The sequence below is a fragment of the Passer montanus genome, unplaced genomic scaffold (assembly GCF_014805655.1).
Source record: "Passer montanus isolate IOZ18808 unplaced genomic scaffold, ASM1480565v1 scaffold38, whole genome shotgun sequence".
Classification (NCBI taxonomy): domain Eukaryota; kingdom Metazoa; phylum Chordata; class Aves; order Passeriformes; family Passeridae; genus Passer; species Passer montanus.
Genome location: NW_024368596.1, coordinates 6,202,131 through 6,214,122, shown reverse-complemented (window position 1 = coordinate 6,214,122; position 11,992 = coordinate 6,202,131). Strand labels below are relative to the sequence as shown.

The following is an 11,992-nucleotide window of genomic DNA, read 5'->3' as shown; positions in this document are numbered from 1 at the left end:
TGCAAATGACTGAATGCAGGAAGGCAAACCCGGAGCTCCTGGGCACCCCTGGAGAAGGGCAGCACGTCTGTCACTTCACAGCAGGCACCACACTCCAGAACCAGCCCCTGGCATCTAAAAAAGGGCAGGGACAGAGGGACAGGAACCACCCCACATGATCCCAACTAACATCTAATTTTCTTAACAATCCAGAGAAGTAATAAAGTGACCACACAGAGAATGATTTACGACCCATTGAGAAAACTATTGTTTATTTAGAAAAAAGGTTACACTGGTAGAATTTAGCAGATAAAAAAATTCTTTTTTTTTTTTAAAAATGTCATTGTGAAATTTTCAGACTAAAGTTCAGCAATACAAAGCTCCTGTAGCTGTAACTGAAACTTAATTTATTTCAGTTTTGAAGAGAGCATTTCCAATCAATCTAAAAACAACATGACAAACAAAAGGTGTGACAAGGGACAACTGAGCACAGGTTTAGATTGGGATGGGACAGGGTTCATTCATTGTTTTTTTAAACAAGTCAACGTTATACACAATATACAAATAATCCCTAAGCATTGCATGAAAACAGTGCTCCCACTTAACTTCGTTTTTTTAGTTACCGATATTAAAAACAGGCCAAGTAATAAATAAAAACTGAGTTTAAATGAGGTAAATCCAAAAAGGTTCAATAACTGTTTATTTGTGGTTTTCAAACATCTAAAAGAATGCAATTTCAAATTGAAAGTATTACTACTCAGGCAGTATTTTCGACAAACTAAAGTGGAACTATGTACACATGAAACCTCATTTGCACTATGGCAACTGTTTGTTTGCAGCACATTGTGCTAAAATATGGAATAGGTAACACTTTCAGCCAGGTACTGAAAATAAATGTATAAGAAACTAAGCAACAAGTTAAAAATACAGTAATGTACAACTTAACAATTAAGTCCTTAGCATGGGGAAATAAAGCAGAGAACTGAATAATTTAAGGAGATGCAGATGGGTCCTCTTCATTCACAATTTTCTGTGCAATCTATACTCTGGAAAATACATTTCTGGTCACAGCTGGATATCTTCCCATTTCAATGTCACCTGCAACATAATTAGAATTAGATGTTCAAATGAACACTGATCTCACAACCTCATGGAATTTTATTCCATTCACAACTCAAAGAATGAGGGGGGAACTAAAACTATTTTTATCATTCCCTAACTCTAGCTTATTCTACAGCAAGAACTACATTACTATGAACACTGAACTGTAAGTAGTGAAATACTAATTTAAACATACAAATAGGAAACAAGTAGTCACTTGTGAGGGTAGAAACTCCTTTAGAGGTGCAACCCCCTCAAAATCTTACTATCTCTAAATTAGGCAAGAAATAAATGCAGTCAATCAGACATTGTACATTAGGGAGAACGATATCAAAGATTTAACAGGAGCACAGGATGAGATTCCACAGCTCTGCTGCTATACAAAGCACTTTTTCATACTTCACCATGCACACAGTGGGGTGCTGTCAGTGTTCCAGGCCAGAAGCTCCAGCCCATTACACAGCTGGATGTGAATTCCACAGTACAACTGACATTTACCTGAGCACTTGTTATTTACACTCAACAGAACACAGTTGTGCTTTTTTAGCTAATGACTTTATATCCTTAAATCCTCACTTTATACTGAATTGCTAGTCAAGACAAAACTTCATATTTTATTATTAAAGAAGCTGTAAGTGCTCAGTAGTGAACTTCGTTTACCAAGACTGTCTTTTTCCTTTTGTTCCAAAGTAGCATTTAAAAGAACAGGGGAAAAGCTGGGATTCCTCTACAGTGATGAGACAGTAACTGCTATGAAGGACAGAGTCAAGAAAACTCCAGCAAATTCTTTCCAGAGAATGCTCATAATTTTCAGTTTAGAAAATATTCACAGAAGTATCTTTCATTATTTCCAAGAAGATAAAAAGAAATAGTACTAAGAAGCAATTACCTGAACTCCCATCTTTTTACCAGCAAAGAGCACCTGGTACCAGCACAAGCTGAGTTGCCCAAACCCAAACCCCTTCACTCAGGTGTCCTCAACCACCATGGCTGAATGAGCCTTGACACCAAATGGAACACAAGATCCTTTTTCAAATAAGCCCCCTTTGATCTGAGGTCACAATCCAGGAGTGGAGACTTTTCTCAGACACTCGATTTTTTTTTTCCTTTTCTTAAAATGTAAAATTGTACACTGCCTTATGTATAAAGATTAATAACAGTCTGTGAGTAAAGTTGGATAGATCAGGTGAAGTAATTTAAGTTCACTGGGACACTTTCCTTCCCAAATAAGTGAAAAAAAAACCATTTCAAAACTCCCAAAATGGCTCAATGTAGAGGAGAAAAAAACCCTGCCCCCGTACCCATAAAACAAAATTTAAGTGTTCACATAGCTCCACAGGTCTGAAAAAAGCCCCAACCATTCAGAGTCCCATCAACTACAAAGAACAATGATTTTTTCAGAAGATTCAGTCTGAATAAGGGTTACTCAAAATACTCTGAAGTTTCTTTTCTTTCTTTAAATAGTCCATGTTTCCATACCAAAGTTTTCTTTTATCTTGTTCCTCAGATCAGACCAGATAAAAGATGATGCAGAGACAATGAGCTGACCAACTGCACTATGCAGCATTGTGCTTTAAAACTATTGCTTTTGTTGAAGTAAGATGAAGATACAAAACTTGAGTTTGCCACATATTAGGCAAGATTTTGCTAAGTAACACACAGATTATCAAGGCTGATGACTATCAGAATTACATAAATCCACCTCTAGTTTTGGATGGCAACTTTTCTTGGAAAAAGCAACAAAGATGCAACTCCACCAAACACTGCTGACACGCCACATCCCCCACCTCTTCTTTCCCCCCTCCAAAAAAGAAATCTGAGCATCCATATCATCTTTGTGATGATGATAGGGAAATATGTTTCTCCTCAAGCAGTAATAAAAAAATTAAAATACTTTTAAAAGATTTAAAATATATTTTAAATATATAAATATAAACAATAGTAATATTTAAAAAACCCAACACCCATACACACAAAAACCCCCAAACATGTAACACCATCAATTAAAAAAAAAAAAATCCCCATAAAACAGCCAACCCCCCCCCAAAACACCATCCAACTACCCTGGGTGATTTTAGGCTGTTTTGTCTGTATATCCATTACCAGTCAACAGGACCCATGGGAGATATCAAATCAAAGAAATTATTTAACATTTGTACCTTTCCCGAAAGAATCTTCATTATCTATGCTTGTCTGAAGATTTATGAGTAAATTCATTGTTAAGGAAAAACACATATATTTTGCTATATATAATAAAAGGAAGCTCGTTTGCAGAAATTTTCTGAAATGTCAGTGTTTGAAAGGATATTGTTTCTTTTCTTCTTTCCCCCCAGTACTATCCCGCTTTTCTTTCTTCTCTGCTTTTTCTTTATCGTGTCTTGATTCCTTTAAAAATACACATATGGGAAATAGCTTATTATGGTACCCATTGTACAGGACATTTAGGAGGACTGTAATATTTAACATTATAACTGGACATAGATAAAATAATCTCAGCAATCACAGAAGCTGAGTACTGTCATTTTGAGTGATGATTTTTTTTAGCTTTCCCAACCAGTTCCCTGGAAGTGCCAGCAGCAGAGCTGCAACTGAGAACCACAGTTTGGTGAATACAAGTGCAACATACCTGCTTTCACCAAAAAAAAACCATGCTGACACATGCATATGGAAATCTGAATTACAGGCTAGTTTATATGTAAGAGCAGTCTGCAAATATTTGAGATTATTCAGAACCTTTAAGTTCTCAATTTTCTTGGCTACTGCCAAAATGAACTAGTCCTCCAAACTATCCTGCTCCTGCCAGGAGTGACTGCTGAGATATTTAAAGCCACAAGATATGAAAAGTTTCAGAAGTATTTTCTTACGCATTCACAGCATATCTTTTAAATTTAGGCTATAAAGCAGCAACAAATTTTAGGAAAAAAATATCAGCTTGTTCTATCAGCAGCAACAACAGAAAAACAGGAGGAGAAGAGGTTATTTTACCTTTTTGCTACCAGAGGAGCTCTTCTCCATCTTTTCTGCCTTGATTGAATCACCTTTCTCTTTTCCTGAAGATTTTGATTTGTTTTTCTCCTTCTCTTTCTCATTTAAGCGAGGGGAATCAGAAGGACTTTCACTTTTGCTGTGTTTTGAAGAACCAGCTAAAAAAAGAACAGAAAGTTGTAATTCACAACAAGTAAAAGCCTGACAAACACCCAAAAAGTAAAATACATACTTGTGCCATTTTCCTCTTTGCGGCGTTTAGTTGAATCCTGTGGTACCTCTCGGTCACTGTTTGAATGATCCTGGCACCAAATACAATTATGCAGATGTTAGCACACTAAAACATACTCCTGAAGTAGCACCTGCTTGTATTCTAATTCTGGAGAACTCATTTTTGAACACTTAGAACATAACTGAGGTGTTATGTCTCATGTGAAGTTTCTGGAGATCGGTTCGGAGGGAGCAGAGGTTTGAATGCATTACTGCAAACCGACCCTTGAAACAGTAACAGAACAAAAAAGCCACCTCTGATATAGATCACTTCTGCTCAAATGGGCTGCACAGCCAATTATCACTGCAATTACTGCAAGGGCTTGGAAGAGAAAGCTTTCCAAGGACATACCAACTGTCCAAACTAGTTCATTAAAAATGTCACCAACCCTTTTTCGATCTTTCCTGTCCTTTTCATCTTTCTTCTCTCTCTCTCTGGATCTTTCCCTTGACTTGTCCAAATCTTTCTTCTCCACTTCTCTCTCCTTACTCTTGGACAGTGCTGGAGTAGTGTGGTTTATGTAGTGCTGTTAAATTAAGGCAACATCACCAAATATTAATATGTATTTCTATACATGTAAATAAAAAGAAGTCTTATTCTAATATATCAGACCAAGCTCAAATATTAAACATACTTTATTAACAAAACAAAGAGTGATTGAAGACATGCTCAAACTTGTAACTTATAATTTAACCTACAGCTTATTTACTCAATTCAAGAATATTTTCTCTTAACTGAAACACTTATATTAACTACAGACAACACTGTTCATCAGGACTGCTGGATGCAAGACCACAAATCAGACACAGGGCTACAGGAACAGGATATGAAGGTTACTGGACTAAGATAACACCTGCAGTCTTGCCTGGAACGAATGAACAGAATCAGCTGCTTAAACAAGCTATAATTTATTAAAGAATAGTCTTTATCAACAAAGTATTTAAGACAATATTTTCAATAATGTCTTTTAATCTAATTTCTAACCTTCAAATGAGAAAAACAGCTGAACATAGAATTGTTCTTTTTTCTAATATGTTCTAGACTGTTATTCCACCAATAATGAATTCTAACTAATTCTGGTAAGGTCCATAAAACAGGCAGCACATCTGTTATATAAATATGGATACATTACAGTAATTATATCTGTCTTTTTAAAAACAATTATATAGTTAGATCTAAAAAATATTAAGAGCATATTTTAAATTAGAACCATTTCCCTTGTTATTTAATTTATGCCAGCACATGGATTTAAATCAGTATGCTTCATTCTTTCCCCAGTTCCATAAGTTAACAATTTTATTTGGGAACAAAAATATCTTTATTAGAATGCTCTGTGTTTGTTTTTAGAGAGACACCTTACTTAAAAGGACACCAACAAAAAAGGGAAGTGGAAAACTAGTTTAAAACAATCAAGATATCACTTGAACCAAACCAATTAGTGTTTCAACTTTCAAAATTTAAGTAATCCTGTCCTCCAGTTTCAGTAAATGTTTAACTTACCAAAACCTGATGTTAGTGTTCCTATGTTAAAAGTCACACTGACAAAATTTAGATCTCTGTCCTTTCATTTCACTGGAATTTTGTTCTCCTATAAGAGACTGAACCTTCAGTACTTCTTGCACTAGGTACTTCTTTTTGCTTTGTGCTCACTCTTCTTTTCTTATTAGATTTCCTACAATGCCATTCCACAAGTAAATTTTTTCCTCCTCTCTCTTTGCTAACAATGACATGCAAGTAAGTTTGGAGAAAACAGCCCCATTCAGTTGTCTCCTAGAGCTGCTTTCCACAGGAGAAAAAAGCAGCCTCATAGCTCTGCTTTCTCCTATTCCATTTCTTGTGTTCACATGGCTGCCCATGACAGACTCCAGTGCTCCTCTACCATTCCAATGCAGAGTTTTGGGAAACCACATCCACCCTCCCCCACCTCCTTTACCAGAAAGACTTTATCATCTTGCTTCTAGAAATGCTGCCAGCTAATGACACATGAAATTTTGGGTGCTTTGGTGTGGTTTGTAAGTGGGACAAATGCCAAAGCAAAAAAAAAAAAAAAAAAAAAAACAACACCTAACTCAAGTCTGGCACCATTTATTTTATAACCTGCAGTGCAAACCAGAATTTTCATTGTCTGGCTCCAGAAACTGAGCAAAGTCAGGAAAAAAGAGAGTCTGTAAGCAGACAACAGCACCAGACTTTTAACTTTCACTGGAAGCTGAACTCATAAATCTCACAGGCATCTGAACATCCCATCCCTTCCCCAAATAAGTACATGGAAGTAAAGAACATTTAACTTGTCTTACACCATGTACAGGGAACACTGTCATGAACTGCTTTAAGTCTGTCAGAATGGCACTGAAGAGCGAAGATTAGTTCATTAAGTGAGAAAGATTAGAAAAGAACATTTAAAAAAGGAAGGAATGGATTGGACACCCCCCCAGTTCCCCAAACAATTAAAGAACAAATCCATTAAAAGGTCACACAACTGCAATACACTTCCAGCTAGTCTACACAAACACATTACAGTTAATTCTAAAACATAACTTTTCAAATTATCTAGAAAAATAAAGCTGTTTACTGTTAATTTGATTACAAATAATTCCACTGCCTGCTTAATTAAATCAATGTGCTAATAAGTAAAATAAATATTTTTAAATAAAACTTTAGCTTAAGTAATGAAAACAAACAATTTCAATTAACCAATCAAATCTTGACTCATACAGTAGGGAAGGGAAAAGTGAGATTTTACAGATTCCCATATACCACTCTTCAGGCAAAGGTAAGCTCAAGACAAATACTATAGTTTTCTAATTTAAAAAAATTAAATATACAAGATATGATAATTTATAAAAGTATCTAGATTCAATGTATAGACACTGCAGTTTCATCAATGGTAAGACTAAAGGATGTTTCCCATATACACTATCCCTATAATCAGATACAGTTGGTATTGGAAAGAATCAGGTAAAACAAAAAATCCACCTGCAAGTGTCCATTAAAGAATCACAGCTATTTTGATTTAATATGTACAAAGTGTTCTGAATACTCTGCATAAAGATAACTACAACTAAAACAACAGTGTAAATACAGAACATGGAAATCCATAACACATTTTTAAATTAAGTGAATGTAAGTAATCCTAGGTAAATTCAAATAGTATCCAAAAAGTCCAAATGGTCAGCATTTTCCAAGAGATAAACCTTTGTGCAGTTTAGTTACACTCTGGTACTGACTGTGAAATCAAAGACTAACAGCAACTTTGGAAGATTTGTCACATCCCCTGATGTAACAGCAGGTGTGCAGTGGCTGTGACTGTTACTGCACAACAGTTACAATGTGCTTGAGTTCTAGAAAGAGCAACAAAATAGTTACAGAATCTGCCTAAAATACAATATTCCCAGTGCTTGTTAGGCCACACCCAGAACATGGCGCTCAGTTTTGGCAGAAAGAGCAACAAAATAGTTACAGAATCTGCCTAAAATACAATATTCCCATGCTTGTTGGGCCACACCCAGAACACGGCGCTCAGTTTTGGTCCCTGCTATACAAAAAGGCTGGGGACAGGCTGGAGATGGTGCAGGGAAGGGCCACAAAGGCTGATCCAAGGCTTGGGAAGGCTGACATGAGAGGAAGGCAGGGTGAACAGGGTCTGCTCAGCCATGAGAAGGTTTAGGGGAGACCTTAGCACCACGTCCCAGTATCTAAAGGGTGGCTACCATGGGAGATGCCCTTTTAACATGGGAAAATACTGGGTAATGGATACAAGTTACTCCTGGGAAGATTCCAACTGGACACAAGAGGGAAACACTTCACACCAAGAACAATCAGCCATTGGAGCATCTCCTCAGGGAAGCGATGGATTCCCCAACATTGGACACTTGTAAAATCTGGCTAGGGTGCTGGGCCAGCCTGACTACCACATTTTTGCCAAAGAGGCTGGACTAGCTGATCCCTTCCAACCTGAGATTCTGATTCTATGAACTCCTGAGAGCATAGTATCCCCTCTCCTAAGATGATGAAACAGAAGTGAATTTACAGGAAGCAAATACACAAAGATGATAATTCAGGAGGCTGTCTCTGATGCTCAGAAACACAATACTGTAGTACTAGAACATGAATGCAGTTGTATGGGGAAAGATTATCAATAGTCCAGAGATGTCTCAAATATTCTTTAACTGACTACTGTTCTTTAATTGGAGTATTCAAAACCCCTCAAACAATTTTAAGAACTATTTTAGCTATTCTATTAGCTCTTCAGCCAAACAAACGGCTTAATCATAAGGACATTTCTGTGTATTCAAAAGTTTTAGAGAGGAATAGAAGAGACACTGACATATGACATCTCTTCAAAATATGGACAGAAAGGTAAATTCAGGGGATTTTTGTTATATTCCTTCTACATTATCAACTCTATGTCCTGTACAGAGGACTTACACACCAGGACAAAAAACCCCATCCCTCTATTACTATGCTAGTATTTACTGGAATGGAATTTGAATTTCTGATGGGAGTTTGCCACAAGAGCAAAAATCAACTTCTCTCTGCAACAAAACATGAAAATAAACTTGGCTGGTTTCTAAAAGATTCAAACCTTTGCTGAAGAGTCCTTGAGTTCGTTGAGGTTGTCCTGTAGAAAATGAACGGAGATGACACGTGAGCTGGAATAGTTTTCAGAAACCAGAGGGACTTTGGGAAGCACGGCCGTGCCCTTGAAACAAAAAACAGCTACTCCTTCTGGAATAAATCTTATGTTAATACCATAATTTGAATAAAGCTAGAAACTGAAGTACTTTTTAAAAAGAAAGCGGTGGGGGAAAGACAGTCATTATCTATTCTCTAGACTTTGCTATTAAATCAACTACAAAATAACCTACATCTAATTCTTCCTAAAACAGTGAAAACACACTCTCCTGGCTAGACAAAAATATTAAGAAAAAGTAGTCAACTCTAAATACAGCTGAACAAGAGGTGAAACAGGTTTGAAATACTTGTAAACCTGTATCTTCTCCACTTTCACTTAAATGTGGTAGAAGTCATTCTAGAATGACCTTATGCTGCTATTTATAAAAAAAGGCATCTTTGAGAAGTTATCACTGTCACCTGTTTCCTCAAAACTAGTAAAAGCTATTTGAATTCTCCAAAATTAAGTTAAATAGTTCAAGTAAATCTTACATAGAAAAATATGTACTTTTAAAAAAACAGAAAAAAGAGAAGAACTTGTTCTAAAGTTGGTAAGATGGTGAAGTTTAAAGACCCACATAATCCATCACAGTGCTCTCGATGAAGTATTGGTAACTTACAGTTTTAAATGTTCAACGTACTGCAAATTCAAAGATTCCATGAACATAGATGGTTTAGAAATAATATAAATATGGAGCAAGGAATGGCTACCCTGAGTCTTCAAGTAGGCTACGCCCATGGTTTTGTGCTGCGCTTGAGTGCTTGGGGTTTCTCTTTGCTGGGTAGGAGGCTTGGTGGCCACATCTGGTTTTATCGTAACGCAGGGCTCAACATGGTGGGAACCCATTGGAAATAAACAAACCTCGAAGGGAAGGTACAACAGAAGCTGCATGCGCACTGAATATACACAACTACAGGAGAACTGATCACCAAGGAGACTTTAAAATGGAACTCCTTTCAAGACTCCTCCTTAGAAGGCACATATCGGTATGATGCTCATCAAGAAGCCTGATGAATTCAGAGGTATCGTACATCCCATATCATCCAGGAATCTTCAGTGCTATAGATTCTTCAAAGAAGTGCAGAAAAATATGCTCCACTCTGTTGCAAAGACTCATTTGCTTGTAGCTACCATTGCACTCCAAAAAAACTGACTGCTTAAAGCAATGAGGCACTTCTGTGTAAAAATTCTCTTGAAATTTCCAAACACTATTTTACAAAATTTGTGCTAGGTCCTTGAAGCATTATTTTGGTTAATTAAAAAATATTTTTATAGAAAAAAAAGACAGTCCGCCAATAAAGAAAAGGAATGCATTTTCTAATGCAACATAAAACCTCCAGTGGTTCCAGTGTATACTTGGCACAAAACTTGAAGGAAGTCGAATACTGGCATCCCAAACTTGTGAGCCTAACATGGGTGCTGCCTTCCTCAGGCTATACTAACCTTTACTGTTGAGGAATGTGACGGAGAAGAATGTGTATCAACTTTGCGGCGTTTTTGTTCTGAGGAAAGAACAGAACAATGGCATTATTAAAATAGTACAAAGAGTCTGAGAATGAAATAATGTAACTTTCTGAAGTAGCAACACAATCACAGCTAGATTTCTTACCACTATGTGAATTTTGTTTTCCTTAAGCTATCTAGAATAAGCAGCATCTTTATGACCATCTTTTATGACCTTGACTATCTTCATGAAAGTTTGCAGCAAAAGCATAATGTGAACAAACTGCTGCAAAGTTATGCTCACTCCAAACTTCCATTTTATAGAAGTCAGCATCTGAATTTCAGAATTTCTATGAAGACCCTGAACAGAAAAGAATTATAATCCTCCCTTATGGGGTTTGCCTTCAGCAGCACAAATATAAAACTCAACATCAGCCTCAGATAGTAACTTAAGGATTTGTTCACCCTTAATGCAAGAAAGGACTGATAAAGCTTTCTGTATCCTTCTTAAGGATGCAGAGGCCTGTATCTTTCACTTTCCCTGTTTTCTTCCAATTCAAAGGTTGTTATGAAGCTCTCGAAGTACACATCAGGTTTTTGCATTACACTTTTGCAAAATTTGTATGGTCAAAGTTATACTAACACATTTTAATAAAAGTGCATTTGGACTTACATTAAAAAAAAATGGCAGGCTTTGTGAGAACAAGCAATCAATGTGTGAAGTTCACACATTCCCATAGTTTGCCTTTTAGAGATAGTCCGATCACCTCCTTTAGCTATTGACTGTATTAAAAAGCCAGTGCCAAAATCTTAATTATGTAACGATTCTCTCCCAAATTCTCCAACATTCAGTGATTTTCAAGTGACACATTCTATTTTTCTAGACAAGAACAGAAACTGAATATTCAAACTTACCCCTTTCAGATTCTGATGTTTCTGATCGGGGAACAGGTGACTTCAAGGACCCAGCTACTGGCACCTTTTCTCCTCCTTTAGCATTTTCCTTGGATTTCATTTCCTTTGCCAGATCTCTTTCTCTGGACGGCTCCTTTTCTCTCTCCTTTTCTGCAGTTGACTTCGACTCAATGATGGTAACAACCGTCTTGGACTTTTCTTCTTTTGAAGCCTTTTCTTCCTTCTTCACCTTTTCCTTCTCTTTGTCAGATTTTGGCGTTTTCTCCTTGATCTCTCTTGCTTTCTCATCTTTGTTTGCCCGTTCTTCCTTCGGTTTATCTTTCCCATCTTTCCCAAGTGCCTTCATCTCCGGAGTGGCAGCTGGAGTCTTGTCTTTTTTTTCTTTATCTTTTTCCTTCCCGCTTTTTTCTTTATCATCTTTCTCTTTAATAATTTTGCTGCATCAAAAATAAAATGACCAGTTAGCATGGATACAAAACACAGCTCTAGCTTTATCACAGAAGTCTTACTTCTGAATGTCTGACAGAATTTCCTGGAGCAGACACAGTAAGATTTCAGATTTACTGTTTCTTTATCAGAATAGCAACAAGGAAATGTTCTCATTTATCTTTTTTAGCTAAAAT

The 11,992-nt window shown here is 36.7% G+C and overlaps 1 protein-coding gene across 2 annotated transcripts in view; it reads right to left on the bottom strand.

Annotated features, from left to right (window-relative positions):
- Window positions 1–223: 223 nt before the first annotated feature.
- Window positions 224–11,992, bottom strand: part of THOC2 (THO complex 2) — a 51,098-nt gene continuing 39,329 nt past the window's right edge. For both annotated transcript variants that reach the window (XM_039717296.1, XM_039717298.1), the window contains 9 exons: window positions 11,370–11,806; window positions 10,455–10,513; window positions 8,922–8,957; window positions 4,725–4,862; window positions 4,298–4,367; window positions 4,066–4,223; window positions 3,389–3,465; window positions 3,240–3,287; window positions 224–1,077 (listed from right to left, as the gene is read on the bottom strand). In XM_039717296.1, the coding sequence (XP_039573230.1) occupies window positions 3,260–3,287; window positions 3,389–3,465; window positions 4,066–4,223; window positions 4,298–4,367; window positions 4,725–4,862; window positions 8,922–8,957; window positions 10,455–10,513; window positions 11,370–11,806 (1,003 nt within the window). In that variant the 3' untranslated portion in view covers window positions 224–1,077; window positions 3,240–3,259. The remainder of the gene's footprint in view (window positions 1,078–3,239; window positions 3,288–3,388; window positions 3,466–4,065; window positions 4,224–4,297; window positions 4,368–4,724; window positions 4,863–8,921; window positions 8,958–10,454; window positions 10,514–11,369; window positions 11,807–11,992) is intronic.